This window comes from Kwoniella dendrophila, chromosome 10 (genome assembly GCF_036810415.1).
Source record: "Kwoniella dendrophila CBS 6074 chromosome 10, complete sequence".
NCBI classification, from domain to species: domain Eukaryota; kingdom Fungi; phylum Basidiomycota; class Tremellomycetes; order Tremellales; family Cryptococcaceae; genus Kwoniella; species Kwoniella dendrophila.
The window spans coordinates 1,101,259-1,126,092 of NC_089485.1; the positions used below are offsets into that span (position 1 = coordinate 1,101,259).

Genomic DNA, 24,834 nt, shown 5'->3' on the forward strand with positions numbered 1-24,834 from the left:
ACATGCATTACCCTTGACCCATGTACCGAGATTTGCTCCACGAACGCCACAAATTTGCCCATAATTCTCTTTCTCCTTCACCACCCATCCCTTCTCCTAGACCGAAAGGCGTACCTACACCTTCTCCTTCTCGTCCTCGTCCATCCGCTCTGCCACCTGTAGTAGCGAGGTTACATAACGCAAACAAGCCGGGCTCCAAATCTTGTCGCATTGAAGGAGAAAAGCTGGACCGTATATTCGCTGCTGCTCGAACGAAAGCAACAAGTATACCAGGAACATGTTTGGCAAGAGGACTGGTTTCGTGGGTTTTCAATCGCATTTGAGTGAGAGCTACGAATAGTCTGGATAAAGATTGAGAATTGAGTTGAGCAGATGAAGTCATCTGAGAGCTTTGCAATGCCGTGAACAAGGAAGACACGATATCGATGATTTCGGGGAGATTAGATAAGATCAAATCCACTCGACGACGGGTGAGACCACTGAGAATGCTAACAGCTGATTCGAAGACGGCCGGTTGTTGATCAAGGACACGAATGATGATCGAAAGGAGTCGGGCAATATCGTCATGATTGAATGCGGAACACTAGCAATGTCAGCCAAATACAAAGCGATTGGACTCACCTTATCCTCTACCAATTTCTCGAAGAGCTGAATGAGGCTAATGTCAGGGGCAGCAGACAGCGCAGCATCGATGGCACGTCTTGTAATATCGGTATCTGCATGAAGATTAGCACGAAGGTCAGCATGGCAACACCGACAAGATTACCAAGGATGCTTACCATTGCATCGTACGCAAAGGGCAGCCAATAGTCGTAAATGAGCTGGCGTAATGCGCGAAGCTATACAAATTGAAACAGCCTCCCCGAATCTACCTGCAAAGACGCTAGCTACCGTAGTATCGAGGTTCACTGCGCATGTTAGCTATACTCATGCTAGACAGACTTACATTCGGGAACCACTTTCGCCACCACGGTTGTAGCCGCTATAGACTGAGTCATATCGGTAGATTCGCATGCAAAAGTCTCGATCACAGCTTGGCCGAGACGAGCTCGCTGTAAAGATTTCGAATTTTGTGAGAAAGCGGCAAGCAATAATGGACCAAGAGGTTCTTTGGCCGTAACTGGTTCAACCGTCAGCAATGGAATGTAAGTCTATAACCTACATGGCACGTTCAACCATTGTCCAGCTTTACACAGAACATTGTGAGATTCGACAGCGTCAAGGTTGTCCACCGTGGGTTGTGACGCATTCCATGCGATAGATAATAAGTCAACCATTTTTGTTCGAAGAGCAGAAAAGCTAATTATCAGCACAAGCCAATGGTTCTGATACTCACGTCTCTATATCTCTCAACATAGCGGACTTGAAGAACCTTGCGATGAGTGGAACACTGCCGAGCTCGCCGAGATGGGAAACCGTGTGCGATATAGAAGATTCATGATCCTTGGGCGATTGAAACATAAAGCTGGATGGTTAGCTTGACTCGCATCATGAGGACTCACTTTATAAGGCTGCTAAGTAGAGTTGAGGCAGATAAATCTCCGCCATACGCCACGGCCATAAGTCGAGCAATGAAATTCGGATTTCGAACCTGCAAATTAACTTCATCCACGTACAATAGACTCACCATCGGACCCAGAGAGTCACGCTCTGAAGTCGAGCGGCTTAGCCATGCGGCAACCAAAGGCAAATCCTGAGTTTGACCAATTACATGCAATTTCGTCTTTCGGGTGACATATGTAGTGGGACAAACATCAAGAAGGGAGTAATCGGAGGTCGAAGTTGTGTATAACTCGACAGCATCTGATTGTTAGCACGTTCCGTATAGTAGCTTGAACCTACCTTTGACATTGGGAAGTTCCCATATCACAGCAGGCAAGAAGATTGAGACATCTTGTGATGTCCGTTTTGCTATCAATTTTACTAAAGTTCGAAGTTGAGTGGAAGTTGCAAAAGCACTGCTTGTCAGCTTTTCACCCGTTGAATGTGTACTTACTCTAAGAGGGGAATCCCTTCGCTCATTGCTACGCTCCAGGTATCGTCTGACACGTCCGCAAGCACATCAAGGAGTTCATCGATGGTCTCGAAGGTCAGAACTTGGTTAATGGCAGCACGGTGAAAAATGAAAAGAACCTGGATATCAGCGTGAATTTGCGTCAAGGTAGACTTACATTTTCCCGCGCCAGCTCCGCCACCGCTTGCGATCGCAAGCTGATCTCCTCGATCCACTCACAAGAAGTGTGCATTTCGACAGCACGTGCAACTCTCAGCCGGCCAGCCTCGACAACTGCAGCATTCCACTGTGACTGCCTATGGCTAGATGATTTGGTCTTCTTGCTAGCTGGCAAGGGCGGAGTCCAGTCTGCTAGTACTCCTGTCAATTCATCAAGAGACACTACAGAGGCAGCAACGTCATGAGTTGTTCCAGCTGCAGCCTGCATACAGTAAACGATAAGCCGTGTGGTTATGCCAAGCATAGCTGCAGATGCGTGAGATAATTCTACCGTTGATCGTTTTCGCTTTTTATCTGTAAAATTATCGCTCATGGTAGTCTTCAAGCGATCGATGAATAATGACATTATATCGTTCCAGGATTTGCTTCGAGCGGCGCCAATGTTTGTAGAACGAACAGCTTGAATTAACGAATGGTGTACGATTTTGCCGGTAAGCGGTCCTTCCAAGGTGAGATTGTATAAGGAACAGATGATATCGTCAGGCAGGTCGTTGGCAAAAAGACCTTGAAGGGATTTGAGAACCAACTCGAAAAAAGCCGGCAAGGAATGCGTGAGGTGAAAAAATCTCAAAAGAGACGACAGCACAGTTTCGGCGGTAGCGCGGTGTAGAGCAGGGCACTGTGAGGTTGCATCGTCAGTCATGCATATCGTGGAAATTCAAACTTACCGCTAGGCACCATCTGATAACATCTGGTCCCAAACTCGCTTGATCGTGATCCAGGCGCTCCAGAATCGCCAAGATCTGGAGCGAGGGACCAATAAGAGCTGCTCCGGAGGATGCTAGAGCCTGTTCTGCCCGTCTCGCCTCTGATCGTAACATTTGAGTCCAGGCAGCTTCTCGTTCCATATATCCTCCCCACGACTCAATCGTTTGCCAAAGCAAGCATCTACTCTGAAACATAAGTAAAGGTGAACCATCCTTTTCCATGTAGTCCAAAGTACGCCCAAGAGCTATTCTAACAGCTTCTCGCTCTTTTGAGGCGATAAATACGTCATGAGCTACTTTACTACTTGAAGCCTGAGTGAAAATAGAATATCGGAAGCGATGGTAGGTATCCACGAGCTGCTGGAAAAGAGCGGGAATGGCGAGATGACAACCTTTCATGGGTGACTGCGCCAGAATTGGCTGGAGTGGATCGATAGTTTGCAACACATCGTGTTGTAACAGTAATGCTGACATGGTTTGGGTGAGTTCGTCACGCAAAGAAGGGTGAGCTTCGAAAGCCATGCAGTAGACGCCGAAGGCAGATGCAGCGGTTTGAGAAAGCTGTTATTAGCGGAGTTCTCATCAGATTGACTCACTTTTTTCCCATTTGTGGTTGTCGCCAGACTCTCTTCAATTCCTTTAGATATCAACCTGACAAGCGAGACCAATTCCGGTAATTCTTTAATAGCTCCAAGAGATTTGAGGGTACTTATCCAGACTTCTAACCATGTCTCAGATTTCTGCATCGTTTTCTGAGTGACAAAGAGTAGGCCGAAGGACTTGACTGTGGTTTCAAGAAGGGCGCATTGATCGGTTGCTTGAGCCAAGGAGCCAAAAAAGGAAGAAATGAGTTGCAAGGGTGCTTGTCCGACTGAATCGCTTGGATTGGAGACTTCAAGGAAAAGCTGATGATATTGCAACTCGACCAGAGGCGAACGACTGCATATCAGCGGACGCTTAACTCAATGCCACGTACCCTTTGTGATTTCTCGACCAGGCTTCAATGATCCAATCTCGTAGTACATCCGCCTTTCGTGGGACATGAAAAGAGGTTTGCTGCCATGCTGACAGAGCTATGTCTATCTTGTTTGGTCCATCCGACTGCGGTGGATCCGATGCAGACTTTAAGGCTTTGATCAAGCTAGAAGCTGATGTGAGATAGGACGGGGGATCGGACATGATACAATCCCACAGATGCTGATATAAGGTATCGGAAGAGTACTGAAAACAGAAGAATTGAAATTATTGTTGATTTTTGTTGATCAAGTGGAGGAAGCAAAACGTTATAAACAATATTATTAAATTAGCGGGAGTTTGCTCAAAGTCACGTGATACGCTATACAAGCCGAGATATAGAGCAAAAAGGTATAATCTCCGCAGGAGTTTACATGACCTCCGTCCGAATCGCTATTTCTGATATTTCCTCCGTCCGTGTTTGTCAGAACCTCCGCTGCACCAATCTCGAACCAATCTCAAATAGCTAATTCATGCTTCGAATAGTTGATTCTCACTCTCGAATTGAAAGGATCAAAACCGAAACAGGTAGTTTGAATCAATAGCTTTCAACCAAGCCAAAATGGCGATGATGCGTGCATATCTCGGAGATACATCACCAATTCGAATGTGTACGAAGCAATTCGAAAATGCAACTCCCCAAAAATCTCTGCGAATTGTAATAACTCAGCGGAATATGCATCAATTGCTTAAATTTTTTCATAGAATTGTAGCTGCACTTGATATCTACAACCTAGTGTCAATTGTTGATCGATTCGATGCGGTGAGGCTTGATGAATAGAAATAACAATTCTCAGCAACGGAGGTTCTCACAACTCGACGGAGGAAATGACAGAAATAGCGATTCGGACGGAGGTTATGTAAACTCCTGTGGAGATTATGTATACACGCCAAGGCGAGAATACAACAGGTAACTTGAACGCTTCCTGCATGACTATGTGCTAATAGTATTGTATGTATCAATACAACAGGATAATCATGCATATTTCAACGGTTCGTAGCTAGACACAATCTGATATCATTCTACAAAGGTCTGCTACGCCTGTTATTGGTAGTCATAGCGGTGTCGGTCGACGTAACAGACTCTGACCGGGCTTTTCTTGTATCAACCGTCGGGAGCAAGCCTTCCTTTTGAGCTTTCACAGTTCGCAGTTCCTGTTCAACCCTGTCCACTTGTCGCTTCATATCAATCAGTGCACCGGCAGCTTGAAGAAGATTGTCGAACATCTCGATATTAGCTCTAGTAGGCATAACCAGTTTGTGTGCGCTGATGCCAAGTTCATTGAGAAGTTCGGTAATTCGTATAGATGCGTTCGGTTTCGGAAGGGGTATCTTGAGAGATCGCATGTGCACTTGCTGATGTACGGGATGTTTACTCGCAAGATGGGAAGAATGTGGGTTTGTCGGCGGTGGGGGAATATTGTAGATACAGTGTTGTAAATCGAAAGCAGCTTGTTCTTTGGCACTCTTTTTCGGTGAAGGGGCGGGAACAATATTGGATTCGCCCTCCTCGGCACGTTTTCGTTTTTTGTTCTACATACTGTCAGCGTTCGTCTGTAAACAAGCAGCTCACCTTATCAACGCCAAAGATCGCTTCTACGTTTGACTGATCAAATTCCACCAGGCCACTATCTAAGCCCATTACTGTACGCATCAAATCGTCCCGGTCGGCACGGTAACGTCGCTCATTTTGCTCCATCCTTTTGATTTCAATGTATAGGGCTTCTTCTTCCGCAATCTCAGCGGCGGTAAGATGGAAAAGTTCGGATGCATACTGTTTGCGTTTGATCTCCCGAGCTGGAAAAAAGTCAGTCAATTATCCTATGCGATGGCACTTACACTTGTCAAATCCATAAGCGTGGATTAGCTGTTGCTGCGCCTGCGGATCGGATGCTGTCCGGGTGCGCACAAGTCGTCGACAAATTGTATAATAGCGATCCTTTAATTCCTACAATGTCAGCCATATTCTTGCCAGACAAGCTCACCTCTACCGAACGTCTTTTCTCGTTCGCAGTTCCTGTTATGCCTCTATATGAGTATCTGTCCGCAGCAATGATAAAACGCAGGTCATAAGTCTTCAACAGATCGAAAAGATAGGCAGTCTCATGTGATGTCCAATCAGAATCCGCGAGATGCTGATCGAATTCGAATTGACTGTACTCCATGAGAGAAGGACCATGTAGGTTGAATTTGCCGAAATATTCCACTAATCTGTCAGCTACGTTATACACAGGTTGAAACTTACCACTTGCATTAGGATCTGCGTCTGTGACCCTCGCCCAATGACCTAAACGAGCAGGATTATCTGATCTAGCAGTAGGTGTAAAAGGAGTCCAAGCCCTAAATCGTCAACTTTGAATGACTTCACTTTAACTTACCAATGTATTTTCTTGGATTTTAAGGATGGCCGCTCTCTATATTTTACAGCGGCTATAGACGCCTGAGCTTCAGCCAATGAAGGAGCATTGTCTCCAATCAGCGCATATAGTTCTCTTGAAATGCCATCAGGCTTTTTGAGGGTGCTGACTGATCGTTTGGCGATTACAGAGGACGATCCGGTTTGAGGCAGATTCAATATAGACCGTACATCTTGTGAGGACATGCTGATGAATTGTCTGGAGCTGTGTGAGAGAGTTTCAGTCTATGGCTCGGAAAACTATGTATCGATGTCTAGTTACAACAGTTGAAAAGGGTATGCATGAACCATTTATCGCAGTTGCACTGAAGCGAGATAACCAGGTGCAATGTTTACGACTGGATTTGTATTTGATACCTCCACATAAGAAACGTTATCATTACAGCATTGCATTATTACCAAACCTCAAGGTTTGAACTGGTCGATTGCTTTCTTTTCAGATATTTCATATGAAGACCGTTCTCATACTCTGCACTCATCATTTACCTCAACCGCTTGGATATTTCTGAGTGTCTCAGTCGAAATGGACATAAGACAAGCTACAGTGAGTTCTAAGTGGGAAGTACACGACTAATAGTTCACAGATAGACGATTTGATCGGCATGCAGAATGCCAATCTGCTCAATCTTCCCGAAAACTACACCTTCAAATATTGTAAGTCCTCAAAAGACGAGCATCCAGGTCTGACTTGAGTCCAGATCTCTACCATGCACTTACATGGCCAGAGCTCTCCTATGTTGCGGTTGATCCTCGAGGTCGTATTGTCGGATATATACTTGCTAAAATGTACGTGTAAATGGGTTGATCTTCGCTGATCGCTTTGCAGGGAGGACGAACCTTCGCCAAATACCGAACCTAGCGGTCATGTCACCTCGATATCTGTCTTGAGGCCGTATCGTCGTTTAGGTCTTGCCAATAAGCTTATGAAGCAATCCCGTTAGTTTAGCCTAATACTCCGCTTGGTCTGAAGCTGACTGGATACCTAATCGATGACTTGACTGATTACCGTTGACAGAGGAAGCTATGGTAGCACATTACAACGCATCTCATATCACCCTTCACGTGCGGAAGTCTAACCGAGCCGCTATCTCGCTGTATCGAGACACTCTTGGATTCGAAGTACACGCTATGGAGAAGGGATACTGTGAGTGGGCACTGTCATGGACATCGCTAGTCATGGACATCGCTGATATCTCTTCAGATGCCGATGGAGAAGATGCATATGGCATGCGGTACTTGTTCAACAAGCCCGAAACTATCGCATAGTTAAAATGCATGATTTTATACCCTTTGCAGTACTTCCGTTCCACATTGGCCCTTATTCGCTCACTATTAAACACATACCCACTATACACATATTAGCTGAACAATCAGTATTATCGATACTTTCAGAACTTTTCTGCTGTCATAGCGTATCCCTCCAGTCCGCAAACTGAACCGATGATTTCCTTGTTCGGGTGGGAACATGTTGTGCATCCTACACGTCCGGTTGCTGCAAAGACAGACTCGGTCTTCCAGCTAACCAGAAGGAGCTACAGCCAACTATTTCAATCCAACGTTAAACATACTCGCAGATGTGGGGCTCTATCGCCACAATACCAAAATGGCTCAATGACGGCAACCAACTTCTAGCGGCAGTCTGTTCCTATGCTTTGCAATTCACCCAATGTAGCTAAGTTTCCACATACCTAGGAATGAAATTCGGTTTCTCCCCTGTAGATTACCATTTGAATAGACCTTGTGGCGGCGTGCCGACCTGTTTGACATTGGAGAACACCATAGGTTGCGACTTCGTAAAACGCTCGATTACCCCCATGTCATTCTTCTTCTTGGCATCTAAGACATGTTTCTCAACATTCCTGTACATTTTTGAGCATTTTTCAAAAAGTCAAGTCTATGCTGTTCTCATATCCTCGCTTACATAACACGATGATTTCCGCATATGGACCGTGTATAGTATAGTGCCAAGCACTGCTTTCTGAAGCTCTAAAGGGAAAGATGGAAAACCTTCAAAGCGATACTCCTCCCATCCTATTCCAGTATAATTGGGCGGGCTCAAGCACACCAATCAACGTTTCCGTTTCCTCCTTACCGCTCGTTCCTCACGGTATATTGTTTTTTTTGCAATATTCTCGGAGAATCTCTTGTCTCCTTTACTTCTTTCTCTCCTTGACATGTATTGAATACCCTGACACTAGGAGCATCTGTTGGTGAAACGACTAGGCATACTGAATTCGGTGTAGCTGCTTTGATACGTTTACCCTTCCTGTGGTGATTCGGGAGTTCTTTTGCAAAATGCTCATGATCTTTGTAAGGGTCACAATATCCTCAACCATGACTGGATCGAAGTCATATTTGGTTTCTCGTGTCTTTCCTTGTTGTATTTGTCAGCACTAAGCGTATTACTGTGTTCAGATCCTTATTCTATAATTGTTTCCCTTCGACCTGTTGTTGTCTTCTGTTATCGCTTACCGTTGTTGCTGTCTTATCCTCATCTTCTGGGCGCATTCAAGGTTAGAGATCTGCTTCCTGAGAATAGCTGTCGTGCACTCTGAACATTCGCTTGTTGTCAATACTGATCAAATGGACATCAAGATCGTCATATTTGGTGGCAAGTGGGCCTGTTAAACAACGTGCAAGATGTGTCTCTAATCTATTGGATTGCAGACTATTGTTATTAATAGAGAAATAAGTCAGATCAAATCGTCAATTAAGACTAAAACTTGCGCCCACTCGTGTGACTGCTGCATTATAGGTTATTCTATGGTGTGGATTGAGCCACTAATCGTGCCAAGCTCAATTTCACGCTCAACACCATTTGCGGGAATACCTAAAAACAGGTGTTCTGGGACTTGCACCTAAATTTTTGTCGTGTGACTTTACATCACATGCCTTTTAGGCTGTCTTTTACTGAGGACGTTATACCATTACAACACGCCATGGGATTTTGGGAACCGATGGCAGTCGCGTTCTTGCTGCTCAACCCTCATTGGACGTTGTACAAACGAATATTGAAGTTTCTTATTGATCAGAACCCACAGTTATCACCTAAATGACATCTGATTCAGAGCGAGAATTGGAAGAAAATTCGATGGTGACTGGTAGTCTGTGAAGATAGAATAGTACTCAAAGTATGTTACGTACTGGTTTACTAAGTAATGGCTGACCTTAGTATACAGTGACGATGATGAATTGGTGATAATGATTAAGATCAAAGTGAATGGACGATGATAATATAGACAACTGTTGATAGTTGTGATGTCGTTGAACAGTGCGCTAAATGATATGATCAATGATAATAGCGCTAGCCACTAAGACAAGGATTATAAGTCAAGTCGTTATGACTTATAATGATATTGAATGTAACATGTGATGTTACTAATAATATTGGGTGTAACTTATGATAATTCATCAATGAGAAAAGAGGGGAAGAAGATGTCTTCTGACCCTCCTTATATATCTTACAAAAAGGCGGAATTGCTAAATAGTTTCCCATCGATTTATAATCTTTCATGTTGATTGATAATCATTCACGTAGATTTGTAATCTTTGATGAATAATCTTTCTCGCAGCTTAGTAATCACTAAGATTACATACTCCTGCGGTACAACGGTTAAGCTTAAGTAATTGACGGTACAGTCGGTACTTGCTTAGTAATCGATTAATAATCAACGGTAACGATGGTAAAGACGGTTCAAATATATAAACGGAACTATTGATAAGATAAGATAAGACAGGTTCATAACAAAGTAGTCTCGTAAAACTGAGGATGTACAAAGACAAGCAGTCATTCTATCTTCGTCTGGATCTTCAGGATGATCGAAATATGAGTTTTTTGCCATGAGATCATATGGACAGACGAACAATATTGCCAAGCATAAGCGATATAAACAGTGTATGAAACAGCAAAAAAGTAAAAAAGAATTAGCACTAAAGGTACTCAATACACTGTCCGCGCTCCAACGTTTCCTCCTCAATTCTTTGACATATTATTCTCAAGTTATTGAGTTTCCGCAGTTCATTTGTGTCCAGCTGTTAGGCGCAGGTCCTAACCAAGGTGTCATTTACACCGGTGTGAGCAGCTACAAGGTTCTGCAGAAGCATATTTGTTGACATAGCTGTGCACTCATTTATTAGACACATTGAACCAACTTTATTTGACTCTTCTGTGCGTTCATTGGACGGAACAGGCACAAGTCCTTAGGGTTGTGATCCAGATTGTATAGGAGTCATCCCCTATCCCTCTTTTGAACCTGTATCAGGGGCAACAACGTGTGGATATTTACCTAATGCATGAAAATCATACAGCTCAAGTTTTTACCCTGCGACTATTGTCAGCGCTGGGCCAATATGGGCTTGAAGAGGACATGACGGAGTGTTCTGAACCGGATCGTTCTACATAGTGATTATAACTAATTCATATTTTGTATATTGAGCTACTTCTAAGACCTTCTTTTACAAATTAATTATGAGAAGTTATCTCTCAGACGCATCTGGACAATGCCTCTGAGATATATCGGAGAGGTCAACTCTGAGACGTATTCAGGAAGTAATCTCTCAGAGGTGCGCTCCGAGAGGCCGTTCTCAGAGTAGATCAGGTGATCATTTTGGGTCGCAAATTTGACCTTCTGAAAGGTATAAATACCCCCTTTCAAGGTCCCCACCAAAATCCACATCTTCTCATAGATCAAATCATCAATAGTTACTCATCAATAGTTACCTATTCATAGTTACATACCCTTCTATATCTTTGTACTCAACACTGGAATACTTTATGAAACTATTACTTGCTTCAAGACCTTGTCAAACATTTCCAATCTTAACATTGCAACTCATTGGATCCATCTCCCTGTCCAACCATATCACAAGTCCCACGAGTGATACTCAAGCTTGTAGAATATCACTTTCCATTTGTCTTGTATCTAACAAGGTCGATACAGAGCGGATCGTGACACTGAGGAAGCATCTGATCCAAAGCACCAAACAACAGACAACAAAGGACGAAAAGTAGCTTGTTGAGTGACAAACCACTTGGCAGAGGTCCCTCGTGACTCAACAGGGATTAACGGAAATGTCTGCTCGTTGGCGGTGCTGGAAGCTAATCTTGGTGAGGAAGCAAGGATTGCGACCTCAAGCCGCAGAACCGTGACGTCGCAATTACATGCACCAGTACCTTTTCTACTTGTATCAAACTCGTTTATCTGTTTCTGGTCTCTATGCGATGCGAATCTGCAATCACTTATATATTGCGGCGCTCGGCTTTACTGTCGCAGAGTGAATCATAGCGTAAACAAACGAAAGACTGAGACACATATGTCACGGCGGAGACGATATCTCTTAAGCGGGTACAAAGAGATTACTCAGCGTAATACAAGGTAACAAGAGACTAGGTGTTTATAGACCAAAGAGAAGAACTGGTGACCCGGTCTTGTCATGTACAAAGTAACGGCTGATTAGGCTGGATTGATTTAATCGACCGAGATGGGATAGATGTCAAGTCCTGTAATGCATGTCAAGGAGAAAGAAGTAAAAGATAAAAGAGATAGGATGAAAATTTGATATAAGGGATAAGTTATCCAATAGTACAAGTTCTATATTACGTAATTAACCGGTAATAGAGCATCTAAGCGGCTCATTCCGACAAGGAGATCAGAATTGCCACTCATTTCCGCCCAAATGGTCAATTAACCTTACTTTGAGAATTCTTCTAGATATCCCTAAGATGCGTATAAGAGACGGCTTTTTAGATGTCTCTAAGATGCGTCAAGAGCTACAGCTCTTGTATGTTTTTTGATGCGTCTAAGAGCTGGACATCAGTGGGACAAATATCAGTGGCAACAAAATCAGAAAGTAGTTGCTCCAAAGTCGTCCCTGCGTGAGAGAGCAGACAGTGTAAAAAATGTATGCAGGTATACACAGACTATTCAGTCGCTATCTTCGTTTGGATGGTCGTTGGCATAATCCGTCGACCAGACAGACAACTGCACATATCATAATGAGATGTCAGGCAGGAGAGGGGATCCCTGTCGAAATCAAGCGCAACGAGTGCATCTAATACCTTTATACCTTCATCCGTTCCCTCTTTCTCTACTCTCTGAGTTTTCTTGAATGGGTGCATTTAAGATGTGTTCAAGAGTATCACTGTCTTAGAGGTCTCTCAGATGTCTCTCTACATGCGACTACAATCAACGACTCTTACAGGTCTCTCGTATAAATCTAAGAGGTACAGGTCATAGGCGCAAGACATCAAACTGGAACGCAGCTACAGGATTGCAAAATGCAGCTTAAAATAGAAAGGGGTTCGAATCATGACACGGATTGCGCAATACAACACTTTTTTTCAACGCCAAGGGATTTTGCGAGAACAGCATAGTATGAAGTGAACGATTGCCTGGCTAAGTGATCACTTCTGCACCGTTCCGACGTATGATACGTATCCTCAAGGCTTCTGGAACGACGGTGGGGAAAAATATCTATTATGTTCATAGCTTATCACGTAATCAGCAATGGCAGAAATATCGGGCGCCATTGGATGAGGATCATCTTATCTGATGAAACGTAATGTGTACATAAGCCTTATTCGCAAGAGATGAAGAATACATGCTGCTGAACTTGTGAGATAACTGAATAAACGAAAAGCGAGCCGTTGATACGTTGCTTTGTTAAAGTCGTAGCGAGGTCGAGCTGCAGTGGGAGGATTGAAATGATAGAGATCGACACTTTGAGTACGATTCGCCATGTACCATTCTATGATGCTGATGCTGCGAATATGGTTTATATGATCCAGACGGATAGCGAAATCTGACGCGTATTGTCCATCATGATGATGCTGATTGGAATCTGTACAGACGTAGCGATCACGATCCTTTCGTCACGACATCGCAGCCAAATAGTGCTGTATACAAGATGTGAATAGTTCATTGGTTAATTCAGTGCGTGATCGTTGATTAAGCTTCAGCTGCGGTTATCTGATTTGGAATCGTGCGCTCGAGTATCGGTGAGATAGTTGGGTGAACTGCAAGCCTTCTTTGCAAGCTGTAGCGCTGACATATCCTTTGTCGACTTCGAATATCCAAGCAGAGTGAAGGGTGTTTCGCATTTATTCTAATTGGGATTAGCTTCGGTCGATCTCTGTAAAGTTATCAAATGAGTTCCCTGACGATGACTGGTACATTGCACGAAGAAGGGGTTTGATGTGATGGACAACGCAACTGCAAGGCCAAACAGATGATTTGCAGGATATACCACCTTCTTCCATTTTTCCCATATCTGTTTAAATGAAGTATACTTCAGAGGTAGTTCATGCGCTACTGTTTTATTGCAGTTCGCCAAGACCAGTTTACCGCCATAACCTAAGGTAGGTTGCAGGTAAAACCAAAAAGGGTGTAATTGGCTATAAGCGTTGCGCTTGATCTGCGACGCGAAATATTATGGTGCGAGAATGGGCGTAATTGACGAGCAGTGTAGTGCATTCAGAGAAAGGCATTGTGAAGCCGGACCGTTCAGTGAAAGGCGTCAGGCAGAGGAAAGCCGTGATGTACAGCAAGGTGTGAAATGACCACGTCGTAACCACGACGGGCATGCTTCATCGGTTGATGACATGGGAAAATCGAGATTTGTTGAATCAACGGAGACTGGACGGTGGAACATTGTAGAACCACGCGGATTCCCTTACTTGTGTGCGAGGTCAAGCACAATCAGTGACGATAAGAAAACTACTGATAACGTTTCACTATGCGAAAAAACGACAATTGGATACAAGATCGATGAAAAGATGATGGAAAAGAAGAAGCAGCTGATGTATTGCGGACTGGATCAAGGATTTATACTATAAAGCCTTGAACCCTGAATAACCGATCACCCTATTAGTGTGTCACATCCGCATTATTACATATCTCACTTTCATCCATCCTGATAGTATCGCTCGTCTTGCATAATATGTAATGTTCTTCCCCATCCCTTAATTGCTTATGCTCATATTCGTTCCCAGGTCTTCATTGATTCTTTTAACAAAATCAGCATAATTGGGATTCATTTCAAGGCCTGTTACCAGTTTCATCGACAATAAAGTGAAGATTATTAGTTACAGATACGGTTCTATGTTCAGGGAAAGGAGGATAGTAGATAAAGAATCAAGTTCAAGTAAACAACGCTCAGGTCACTGTGTTAGAAATCAAAGGTTAGAAAGTATCGCATAGGATCGAAGCTGTATTGGGGTAGGTGAATGTCATCATTTAATTCACACTTCTTCGTCGTAATCCATCACATCGTAGGATGACAATCACCTTATTCTGCCTGCTCACCTGTAACGCTTCGTATCCTGCTCATCTAATGGCTTACTCTCCTCCATTATCTATACTTGCCATTCCTCCAGCTCTTCAAAACCATTCCTCTCGCCCAGCATCTTTTGTTTCTGGAGCATCCACCTACGCTTGTCCGCCTCCATCGTCGTATCATCATCGCTTAGGTTCTCTGTACACACTCAGACTGCTATCTGTTGTTACTTCGCCTGTCATAGGTTCTAGCCTGCAATCTGACGCCACAACGCCTTACGATCACACCTTGTCAGCAACAGTCATGGCTGATACCGCAACAAGCTCTCAAATACCGCCGAAAAAGCCGGGTTTCTTTCGTCGTATGTCGTTGTCGACCTCTCAAAACAAAGCTATAGTCGATTCTGAGGTCAACGGCAATGCTCGGGCTAGTCCTCATAAAATCCGATCAGTTTCTGGATCTGTGACAAAAGGAGACGTTGTTGCAGGTCCATCTTATGATTCCCTTCCCGTTAGGGTTCCAACTCATAATGACATGACCATGCAGAATCGTGGGTTTATGGCAAGATCCTCCACAGCTCAACGTAAGCAAATTCTTATGAATGTTCCTCCCGAAAGCAGACGCTGAAACGCTTCCAGCAATACCCAAATCTATAGCCAGACCTTCATCTGATCGTACCGCTTCTACGCCTATCGCTTCCGCTTTCACTGCTCCCAAGCCGAATCAGCGTCAAAGCCCTGAATCAAGCTCACCTAGAAGTCGCTATCCCATACATCCTGCGCTTGCTTCACCTCCTACATCCCCACCTCGCCGGATGAGTGCCACAGCTCCTTACAATGCGATAGAGCCAAAATTTTCGCCTGCAAAAACAACTACTTTGCGGACCGATGGACGTAGCGGAGGAGACTTTCAAGCTCGAGACAAATCAGGTCAAACAGATGGTGAGTTCGTGATACAAACGGTGACATACAAAATGTTAATACAATGGCATATGTCTAGCTCAACCTCGTATAGTGAAGAATATTCCCTTGGAGCGTCCTCAGCAGCAACATAAACCACAGACAACAACCCTTCCCAACCAAATACCTAACCCTTCTCAAACTGGTAATCGACCGAAACCCGCACCTCTATCAATTCCAAACACTTCCCCACGAATCTCATCGCGCTCAGTCCCCCAGCGGGATTCAGCTCGGCGGCACAGTCGATTTGAAGACGCAGATGCTGTTGTTCCAGCTAATCTGCCGGAAGGTGCCCAAGCCTCCGCATACGCCCAAACCAGCCGTCCAGAAGCCCGAGAGATGGTTAGTGCTCGTCGATCAATCTCGTCCAGCCGCCGCGCTCCAACGGCGAAGATTGAGAAAAGAAGTATACCAGCTCCAACTGCACCTGTCGAAACAACAAATTCGCCCATGATCGATACCGCTGCTACACAAGTTCGCCAGGAGAAAGGGCAATTGACAGAAGCAAGTGCGTACGCCAAATCCATAGCAGCTACCTTGGGAACTCGTGACAAATCGAGCACAACGCCAGCGGCTGTGAAGCCCCAATCTCGACCATTACCTACGCCGCCTGGCGGTCTCGCTAGAAGTTTTTCGAAGAACAATGTGATAGTCATAGCCAGTATTTCGAAAGATCACGCGGCCGCAAAGAAACTCCCACGAGCACCGGATACTCGACTATCGGACGTCTATCCGACAACTCACCCTGCTTCACCACCTCAACATACAACCCCTTTACGCAATAAGAGGGTATCATCCCAGCCGCTTAACTTTGATTTTCCGCGTTCTCCAACTCTCCCACCTCTCGTCGACCCTCGTACCGTCAAAACCAGTGATCCTATCGCGCAATGGTCGAAAGCACCTGGATCACCTATCACCTCCGACCGCACGCAACCCCTCGCCACAGCTCAATTACCACCTCGCATGCATTCCAGACGAGCTGTAAGCTCCCCTTTAGCAAGTCCTACTGTTGGTACCGCTGTCCATCCATTTTCTCCTGTTGTTCAATCGCCACTGAATAGCCCTCGAGCTGTTACCGCCCAACGACCATTCAATGAGAGACCAAAAGCTACCATTACCTTCTTGATGGTGCACGCTCGAATTCAGGCTGCTTTGCTGAATCAGCTCTCGATCAATTCATTTTTGTCTCTAATCGGGGCTTCCAATGTTATTCGCAAGCGATTCACGGGAGAGACTGTAGGTCGGTGGGTCATGAAAGAATGGAGCATACAGGTGGACCGAGATCAGAAACGGGCTTGGCCTAACTTGACAGTATGGGAAGGATTCCGTGAGTAGGTTGAGTTGTAGGACTTGAGCTGATTCCCGAACAGTGGAATCGCTATTACATGATCCAATTACGTATAGTACATACTCTCCGGAATGGCATCACCTGCTCCAACATCTTTCCTTATCTCACACCCTTATCGTCCTGAACCTTCGACAACTACCCGCTACAGCCTTTCCTAATCCACCGCCTCTACCATTTGAAGACGAATTTGCAATCACAATGCCCAACTTGCCTTCCTCCAGCTCGAACAACAATTTTGGTGGTCAGCGACCTCGATCGCGCTTGGGAAGCGCTGCTGGATCCGACGCTGGGAGTATGCGATCAGGCACTAAGATGCCTCGACAGGAGCGATTGGTAGAGATCGTCATGCCCGAACCGCTCGCTGGACAGTCAACAAAAGAAGATGGCCTTGAACCACTCTTGCAGACTCAAAAAGCCCGCCGACGTGGTTCAATTGGTTCTATAGCTTCAGCCACTTCGTTATCTTTCGGCCGTCGACGTAGCAGTAGCTTGTACACGGATAACCGTTTCGATATGTCCCCTGTCTCTCCTGCAGCGCCTATGCCCACTGGAAAGACTTCTCTTCCACCTGTCAGTTATCCTGCTGCCAAACGATACGGCTTCAAACGGCACGGGGAGCCAGCTCGATCACGTAAATCTTCGGAATCGAGTCGACCTGGTTCCATTTTTTCCGTTCAAAGCACTCCCTCCATCCAACGCGTATCAAGCATATATAGTGGCCGTCACTCATTCGCTGTGGACCGGAATGCCCCTCCAGTACCTGGTCTTCCGCCTAGTCTACCGATGCCTCCGCCTATTGGTGGAGGTAATCGATCCAGCTTCGACGCCGGTCGAGCCAATCGAAGTGGTGGTAACTCTCCAGTCTCCGGCATTTTTGCTTCGCGAAGAGACCTGAACACCCCGCTTTTCACCAAAGCCGAGCCAGCGTTTGATCGACCAATACCATTTACGGTGGGCAGGGTGCCAATACTAAGAGTGTTTGTGCCCTTGTCAGAGCGTGTCCCGCGTTGGCCATCTGCAGAAGGTGCAGTAGCCAGTGTCAAGGAATTGGAGAAATGTGGTGCATTGAAAAAGATGCAGCTTGGAGATTTAGTTGTGAGTGACTATCGTTCACCACGTAGGCTGACCTAATCTAGATTAACACGGCGATTCGTCAACCTAAAAACACTGAACATATATTGATTTATGTACCGTTTGTTCGACATCTACTCATTCCCCTCGACTACACGTTCTCTCCGACTGGTTATCTCCCTTCTTGCATCAACGGATTCGACATTCCTCCAGCATACTATTACCCATTTTTGCCGACTCCTCAGATACTTTATCTGGATCTGGCTCCGTTTGCTCAGCAGGCCATGCAGTCGATACGTCTCGCATATGATAGGCGGGACGTGACTGTGAGTTCAGGGGCCAGGTTGAGTGCGAAGAGATATCTTCACGTAGCTGGTTTTGAGATCCGCCCACAAGATAGGGCGGCTCCCGAATGGCGCGGTATGGTATCATTAGAAGCTGAAGGCACTGCCGAGGGCAAGCAGGATATCGAGAGACGGCTAGTAGGTGTGAACGGAGGGCGGCCAATCATGGGTCCATGGGAAGTGGTCAGAGAGAAAAGTATGATTGGAACGGTTTGGTTGAGATTGATCAAGTAGGTAGTGAATGCATTGTCTGCCTATGTGCATCTATGTACGCTTGCCTTTCTTCTTTCTGGGTGCTACTTGGACGGACTTCTTTTGCTCTTCGATGAAGGTATCTTCCAAAGCAGAATGAAGCCATGAAGCGAAGCCACCAGCGATAAATCCGAGAATTGAACTAACGGCAGGAGTGAGTGGGTAGCTCTGAGTGATGGTTAGTTTCGGTTTTATCTGTGCAGATGAGTCACTCACCTGCCAAGGTCGATCCCAATCTAATGGTATTGGAATAGCACCACACCATGCGCCAATTATGGTGCCAATGACTGGGTATACCAATGCTCGTTCGATTGGGGACTCGGGGCTGATTTGTTAGCTTCGCACTCCAACGTTTACGACTTACCGGAATTCGCAGAAAAGTCGCGTCATTCGGAATCGAGCGTAGATCCCAGGCTCATAGATAGATGGCACGCCTAACGTATGAATCACAGGCCATACAGTCAGGACAGCGAGGTGAATGGACAAAAGAGCGGTGTGTAGGTGGTGACTAAACGGCATTAGAATATTACATTCGGGCTTCGACTCACCTGTCGATGGGAGCTCCCATAGCGGTAAGAAGTACGAATATCATGATACTCGCTGCTGATGTCGCTAATGCGCATTCACGTATTCTCTAAAAGGTCAGCTTTGCTAACAATCAGGTACACTCACAATTATCATATCACTACTTCGACTAGCTCGTTCGAAAAGTTCTTCTTCACTTCCAACTGGTGCCTTGGAAGTATTCGTAGACCATCTCCTCATGATTGAACCCCACCAGCCCATACATACAGTCATACCAAATATATCCCATACCATGGTCGCTACAGGTCGGGACGTGATTGGCGTCAAGAAAGCGTATTCAGGTCGGTCGAGAGAGGAGGATTGAACGGCTTCCTCGGAAAGGAGCCATGGTGTAGAGCGGGGAAGCAGCACAAAAGCTCCACATAGCAGTGCGGAGAGGTATGAATGCAAGGCAAAGTATTCGGGGAGGTTGAAGTCGGCTTTGGGCATGGTCTCGATTTTTAGGTGAGAAATGGAAAAGGAAATAAACAGACATGAATTATTATTTTTAAGAGGTGGCAGCGACGTGTTTGTATGCCAGCTAGTTAATCAACTGTATTCAAGATCGGCATCCACCGCTCCGCATCACTTATTATACGGTTCAACGACGTGCATATAATTGCTCAAGCTATAAGTAACATACATATAATTCATACTTTTATCGTGATAGTGTTTTATCGTTAGGTTATACTACATGGTAAAAATGTCCAAATTACAACAATCTGAACTTGGGGTCCAATATTTGCGCTTCGGTCCTCAGATTTGGATCTTGTAATTGGGGAGGCAGTTGACCTTCTGTCCTATGACTGGCTACACTTTGCCAATGCACCCAGATTGCGGGACTTCCTGGACTATTGTTGCATCCACCATTAGGACTAGCTCCATCTGCGTGGTTGCTATTTTGGGGGGAATTGACATAATGTCGACGATGATTTATAACATCGGTAACCGTCATATCACTATCTTTACCTGATAACCTGTCCTTTCTGATCTCATTCATTTTATTCACTGCCAGTGTGTCGGGATGTCTGATTGGATCACTTGTCGCGCGATGATGTGTTGATCCATAGGCGCGTCTCATTTCTGGATATGCGACTTGCCAAGCAGGTGGTTGAGCAGGTAATCGAGGGGGAGCGTAATCGTTGTCGGGTAAAGGGTGACCCAACGTTTCTTCTTCAACGTGTGATACGACCATTTCGATCATGATCAGATGTCTAGCACCCATTGCGTAACGATTCGAGAGAGCTTGGAATGCCATCCTGTACAAAGGTCAAATGAGATCGGATGATAGCAAGACTACAAACTCACTTGAAAACCGCAATCTCCGATCGAAAAGCATAAGCAGCGTTGGTGTCCCCAATCTCGAGGGCCCGTTGAAAGAAAAGAAGCAGAGTACGAGCAGCAGTGAAGAAGTAGCTATGCTGGGGTCAGCGATAGGTTTGTTCTAGAGACGAACTCACACTGAACAAATTGTCAGCGATGTTGGATTCAAACATGCAAAGCACACACTCACATGAGCAGATGGGCACAACCATGTACGATATATCAGCATTGCTGCTAACTACCAAATAAACGATGTTTAGAACCGCCCTGGCTTCCATCAATAGCCTCGTGGCAGACTGACATCCAGGATCACTGATATCGGCAAAAGGTTCATGGAGGAAGATGCTTGCGATACGAGGAATTAGATGGGCCGCCTATCACAGAATGAGTAAATCGAAATTACATAAGAGATATTAAGTTACGCACGATTAAATCCGCATCAACACCCTTAGCATGACCTTGTAGATACTGAACAGGATCTCGAAGCGCGGGAGGGAAATGGACACTAGGAAGATTAGCTTGTTTTCTCGTAGTTTTCACTCACTTAAAAGTAGCTATGTCCGAGTCTATTTGCTTGAATTCCGGCATTTGTTTGGCCAACAATCGGTCCGCTGGTGCCAACGCCCGACATTTACGTATGAATTTACATGCTCGAGACAATAGAATCATGCCTTTCAACATCATGTTGAAACCATCAGCAACAGGGTGACTATTGCAAGGTCAGCGTCGGGCCAGGACAGCATAAATTGTTTACGCACTTTACAAAAAGATCCGGTGAATGGTAATATTGTGGGTTCTCGGTCATGTTCTCCTATTCTAGCTATCAGTGCCAGCCAAAATCAAACGAAAGATTGACCTACTGAGTTCTCGAAATCTCTTCGGTGACAAGGCATCCTGGCGGTCTAAGATGAGGTCAGCAATTGTTTTGCCTCGGGATGACTTACTATCTCATCGACGGGTAATGTATTAGGCCACCCAGAAGAAGCTGCAGATATCGCATCATATACCATGACGTAATACATGACAGCTCTTCTTTCCTCTCTTTCGGCATCATCCTTTGGCGGTCCAAGAATGGATTGACGCAAAGCGGGCATGCCAAAATCGTCGGGTTGATGATCCATCAGGCCAAGGCATATGGACAATCTGCCACCAGCACCAACGATTATCCATCCTTCAATCCATTTTGCGTTCGCTTGACCCCAATGACCCATGATGCACTGGACAAGACATTAGTACATATATGATTTGGTGTGCACTTACCATAGCTTGTAGCAAATCAAGCAGACCTCTTCCGCTTACATGCTCATATCTCATAGCGGCGAACGCATATCTCGCATTACGCTCAGAGAAGCATGTCTCATCCGCCGGATCATCGTAAGGAAGGCCTTTTCCATTCGCTCGCTTTGCATCTTGATTGGTCTTTTCAACGCTCTCCGCTACGGACCTACATTTGACGGCTGCAGTATATCGAGCCGCGGAAGCGCAGATAGCGTGAAGTAGAGCAACATGAGGGAAATCGGTATGCGTTGGTGGTAGGGCAAGCCTAGCTAGGAAAGATTGACGATGTAGGACTCGAGGGACTGAAGGAACCATATTGAAGAATGTTTCCACACTATAATACAGGTCAGTATTGACGAGATCTAGAGGGGAAGGGACTTACAGATGATCAAGCATAGCTGTGGATCAAGCCTCTGTCAGCTCGACCAAGCATGAACGTTACACAGAAACTCACAAGGTGTTGGCAGGTTGGCTGGCCATCCAGGAAAGAGTATATCTAAAAAGGGACCACTAAATCTTCCTGCTTCTGCGTCGATCTCATCAGCACTGATGGCTTGCGTTGAACGTCGAGCTGCAGTTGGGACGGGTGGAGGTGCAGAAACACCTGATCCGCTGTTTATAGGATCGAAGACGGCAGATGAGGAAGAATCGAAAGGGAAAGTTGTTGACGGATCTGTCGTTATCACAGGAGGGTTGTATGGGGCACTTAAAAAATCTGCGGGAAACTGATTGGGTGATGGGCCGGCCCAAGAACTTGTTTCATTGGCTAACTGAGTTTGTGGTTGTTCGCTAAAAGTTGCATTAGGCATTACAGAAGCTGAAGTTGCCGAAGAATGAGCAGGTGTACTTGTTGAGGATAAGGCATTTTGTAATTCCGCTTAAAAAAAACGTCAGAAAAATCAAGCCTTTGCGTTTGATGACTTACCAACTTTCTCTTCCAGTTTCTTTATAACCGCCCTCGGATCTTCATCAAGGGCAGTATGTTTCCTCTTACCAGCATGAAGTATATCATGCGGACTAGAGCCATCTGCGGGCATATCGTGAGAGCCTTCTTTACTGTTTACATGATGGTGATGTTCATCGTCCGCTTCTTCAGCATCTTCGTCATAGTAGCATTGAACGCCCTTTGAGTCTCTTTCCTCATCAGGTTGGGTTCTGGCCAAAAAATGATAACTTCTGACACAGGATGAGCAATGTGGTTTTCCAGCGTCACACTTGATTCTTCTTCTTCTGCATGGCAAGCAAGCGGCATTTCTCTTCAATTGAGGTAACGTTCGATTTAATTTTCTTTGCTTTTTTGGTGCTTCTGATTGTCTGTTGTCTGCATTGCTGTTACCGTCTGAATTTGATTGCGAGGGGCCAGACTCGCTGTGTTTCATGGGAGCCATATTGGATGAGCCGATGCTTACGAATATTGAATATTGGATTTGTCGAGAGAGAACTGTATTATAAGGCTGGTATTGCGTTGGCGATAGAAAAGTTAAGGAATTAATCAAAGGTATGCGCTAACATGAGATCTGATTCTGACACAACCTATGACTCTCAAACAAGAAGAGTACAAAGGATTTAAGGTGACAGCAAGCGGTTTGTTGTTGTTATTTTGGTGAATACTAATCTTACTCGTACTCGTAAGCTACGAAGAGTATCTACAATATGTGGAATGCCCGGTACACTTAAGGTTATTTGATTACGATTCATTTTGATTCCGCTAATCATTCAAGCTTGTTATGTAATAACTTGTAATACCTTGTGAAAAATCGCGATGAGTGATTGTCGATTTACCGAAATAAAAGTCAACATTCGTGGGTCTATCTGAATTATTTGTTAGCCAGGTTCGTTTCTATCACCCCTTAGAAGGAAAAGGCAACGCAATTTTTACAAAATGGCGACGCTCACTCGTGCCTTTCGTTCTTTGACCGGATCTTCCAGCTTGGTTTTGGCCAGGCCTAGACCAATCCCTTTCATCACCCCATCTTCAGCAAGTAGATGTAGTGAAAAGATAGGTAGAAGAGCTTACACTTCTACAAAGGTCCTTCGAGCTACTGTGCAAGATGGGCCAGCATTGACACAGACAAATAGTAAGCGGAATCTCATGCTGTGTTCCGTGACTGCAAGGCTGTTGCTAACACACTCACTAATATTGCTAGGGGCCGAAGTAACACTTCGACGATTTTGGAAGTCTGTCCATATCAAGCAGAACGAATCCGGTGAATTCCAAGTCACATTGGATCACCGAGTATTGAAAACACCAGGTGGTGCCAAGTTAGTTATACCTGCCGAAAAAAGGCTGTTAGCTTTGTTGATCGCAAATGAATGGGAAAATCAGGATGAAGTATTGAAACAACATGCTTTACCAGTGGTAAGTGACTGTGATCGTCTTGCCTGTCCAGCTTAACACTGACTATGTAAGCTTAGACATCGCTGCTATCAAGAGCTATCGATGGCTTAGGAGAAGGCGCCATCAGATCTGGAGTGATCGATCAAATGATGAAGTACCTTGATACAGATACAATTTTGTAAGTACCCAGCTTCTTTACCTTTGAAGTAGCTAATGTCATACTGTTCTCTGCAGGTTCACGAGTGATACGCCATCATCATTGGTGCGAATGCAGCACGAACATTGGGACCCTTTACATTCGTGGTTGAAAGAAACATATGATGTGAAACTCAACCCAGCAGAAGGGTTCTCACCACCTAGACAAAGCGAAGAAGTCAAGATAAAATTGAAGAGCGTGTTAGAGGGAATGGACGGCTGGGAATTAGCGGCATTCGAAAGAGCTGCATACGCGTCAAAGTCTTTCGTGATAGCCCTAGCTTTATGCAAAGGTCAGTTGACAGCAGATCAAGCTGCCAATGCTAGTCATGTGGAAGTCAGAAGTCAAATTGAGCAATGGGGTGAAGTCGAGGATAGTGAGTTGATACGATACACTGTGTAGAATGCTAGCTAAAATTGTTTGTAGCACACGACGTCGATTATCAAGACATCAGACGAGCATTAGGAAGTGTAGCTTGTTTGTTGATCAATGCTTAGGAATGATTCAAATTGTAGCG

At 45.1% G+C, this 24,834-nt stretch overlaps 9 protein-coding genes across 9 annotated transcripts; 3 read left to right on the forward strand and 6 right to left on the reverse strand.

The window, feature by feature from the left end:
• Positions 1-7: 7 nt before the first annotated feature.
• On the reverse strand, positions 8-3,686 carry L201_007362 (uncharacterized protein; the record flags this gene model as incomplete). Its single annotated transcript, XM_066223070.1, has 10 exons — positions 8-382; positions 622-716; positions 780-887; positions 947-1,120; positions 1,163-1,299; positions 1,503-1,650; positions 1,843-1,923; positions 2,234-2,852; positions 2,902-3,501; positions 3,597-3,686. 10 exons carry the CDS (start codon positions 3,684-3,686, stop codon positions 8-10), a joined length of 2,427 nt encoding a protein of 808 aa, XP_066079167.1.
• Positions 3,687-3,897: 211 nt separating this feature from the next.
• On the reverse strand, positions 3,898-4,119 carry L201_007363 (uncharacterized protein; the record flags this gene model as incomplete). The annotated part of the gene is made up of 1 exon (XM_066223071.1): positions 3,898-4,119. The coding sequence occupies one exon, from the start codon at positions 4,117-4,119 to the stop codon at positions 3,898-3,900; it is 222 nt and encodes a 73-aa protein (XP_066079168.1).
• Positions 4,120-4,977: 858 nt separating this feature from the next.
• On the reverse strand, positions 4,978-6,556 carry L201_007364 (uncharacterized protein; the record flags this gene model as incomplete). Its single annotated transcript, XM_066223072.1, has 5 exons — positions 4,978-5,421; positions 5,528-5,751; positions 5,794-5,833; positions 5,940-6,294; positions 6,393-6,556. The coding sequence occupies 5 exons, from the start codon at positions 6,554-6,556 to the stop codon at positions 4,978-4,980; spliced, it is 1,227 nt and encodes a 408-aa protein (XP_066079169.1).
• Positions 6,557-6,893: 337 nt separating this feature from the next.
• On the forward strand, positions 6,894-7,636 carry L201_007365 (uncharacterized protein; the record flags this gene model as incomplete). The annotated part of the gene is made up of 6 exons (XM_066223073.1): positions 6,894-6,914; positions 6,979-7,024; positions 7,069-7,156; positions 7,230-7,306; positions 7,386-7,514; positions 7,572-7,636. The coding sequence occupies 6 exons, from the start codon at positions 6,894-6,896 to the stop codon at positions 7,634-7,636; spliced, it is 426 nt and encodes a 141-aa protein (XP_066079170.1).
• A 7,065-nt stretch (positions 7,637-14,701) lies between these two features.
• On the forward strand, positions 14,702-18,600 carry L201_007366 (uncharacterized protein; the record flags this gene model as incomplete). Its single annotated transcript, XM_066223074.1, has 5 exons — positions 14,702-15,227; positions 15,283-15,585; positions 15,644-16,930; positions 16,974-18,046; positions 18,268-18,600. The coding sequence occupies 5 exons, from the start codon at positions 14,702-14,704 to the stop codon at positions 18,598-18,600; spliced, it is 3,522 nt and encodes a 1,173-aa protein (XP_066079171.1).
• A 30-nt stretch (positions 18,601-18,630) lies between these two features.
• L201_007367 (uncharacterized protein) lies at positions 18,631-19,210 on the reverse strand (the record flags this gene model as incomplete). The annotated part of the gene is made up of 3 exons (XM_066223075.1): positions 18,631-18,786; positions 18,835-18,943; positions 19,167-19,210. 3 exons carry the CDS (start codon positions 19,208-19,210, stop codon positions 18,631-18,633), a joined length of 309 nt encoding a protein of 102 aa, XP_066079172.1.
• Positions 19,211-19,269: 59 nt separating this feature from the next.
• Positions 19,270-19,632, reverse strand: L201_007368 (uncharacterized protein; the record flags this gene model as incomplete). Its single annotated transcript, XM_066223076.1, has 1 exon — positions 19,270-19,632. One exon carries the CDS (start codon positions 19,630-19,632, stop codon positions 19,270-19,272), a length of 363 nt encoding a protein of 120 aa, XP_066079173.1.
• A 262-nt stretch (positions 19,633-19,894) lies between these two features.
• Positions 19,895-23,171, reverse strand: L201_007369 (uncharacterized protein; the record flags this gene model as incomplete). Its single annotated transcript, XM_066223077.1, has 12 exons — positions 19,895-20,441; positions 20,491-20,598; positions 20,692-20,879; positions 20,932-21,044; positions 21,141-21,214; positions 21,264-21,316; positions 21,366-21,407; positions 21,450-21,722; positions 21,766-22,117; positions 22,166-22,181; positions 22,238-22,660; positions 22,709-23,171. The coding sequence occupies 12 exons, from the start codon at positions 23,169-23,171 to the stop codon at positions 19,895-19,897; spliced, it is 2,652 nt and encodes an 883-aa protein (XP_066079174.1).
• Positions 23,172-23,665: 494 nt separating this feature from the next.
• Positions 23,666-24,814, forward strand: L201_007370 (uncharacterized protein; the record flags this gene model as incomplete). The annotated part of the gene is made up of 5 exons (XM_066223078.1): positions 23,666-23,861; positions 23,931-24,142; positions 24,199-24,299; positions 24,356-24,693; positions 24,744-24,814. The coding sequence occupies 5 exons, from the start codon at positions 23,666-23,668 to the stop codon at positions 24,812-24,814; spliced, it is 918 nt and encodes a 305-aa protein (XP_066079175.1).
• Between the last annotated feature and the right edge of the window lie 20 nt (positions 24,815-24,834).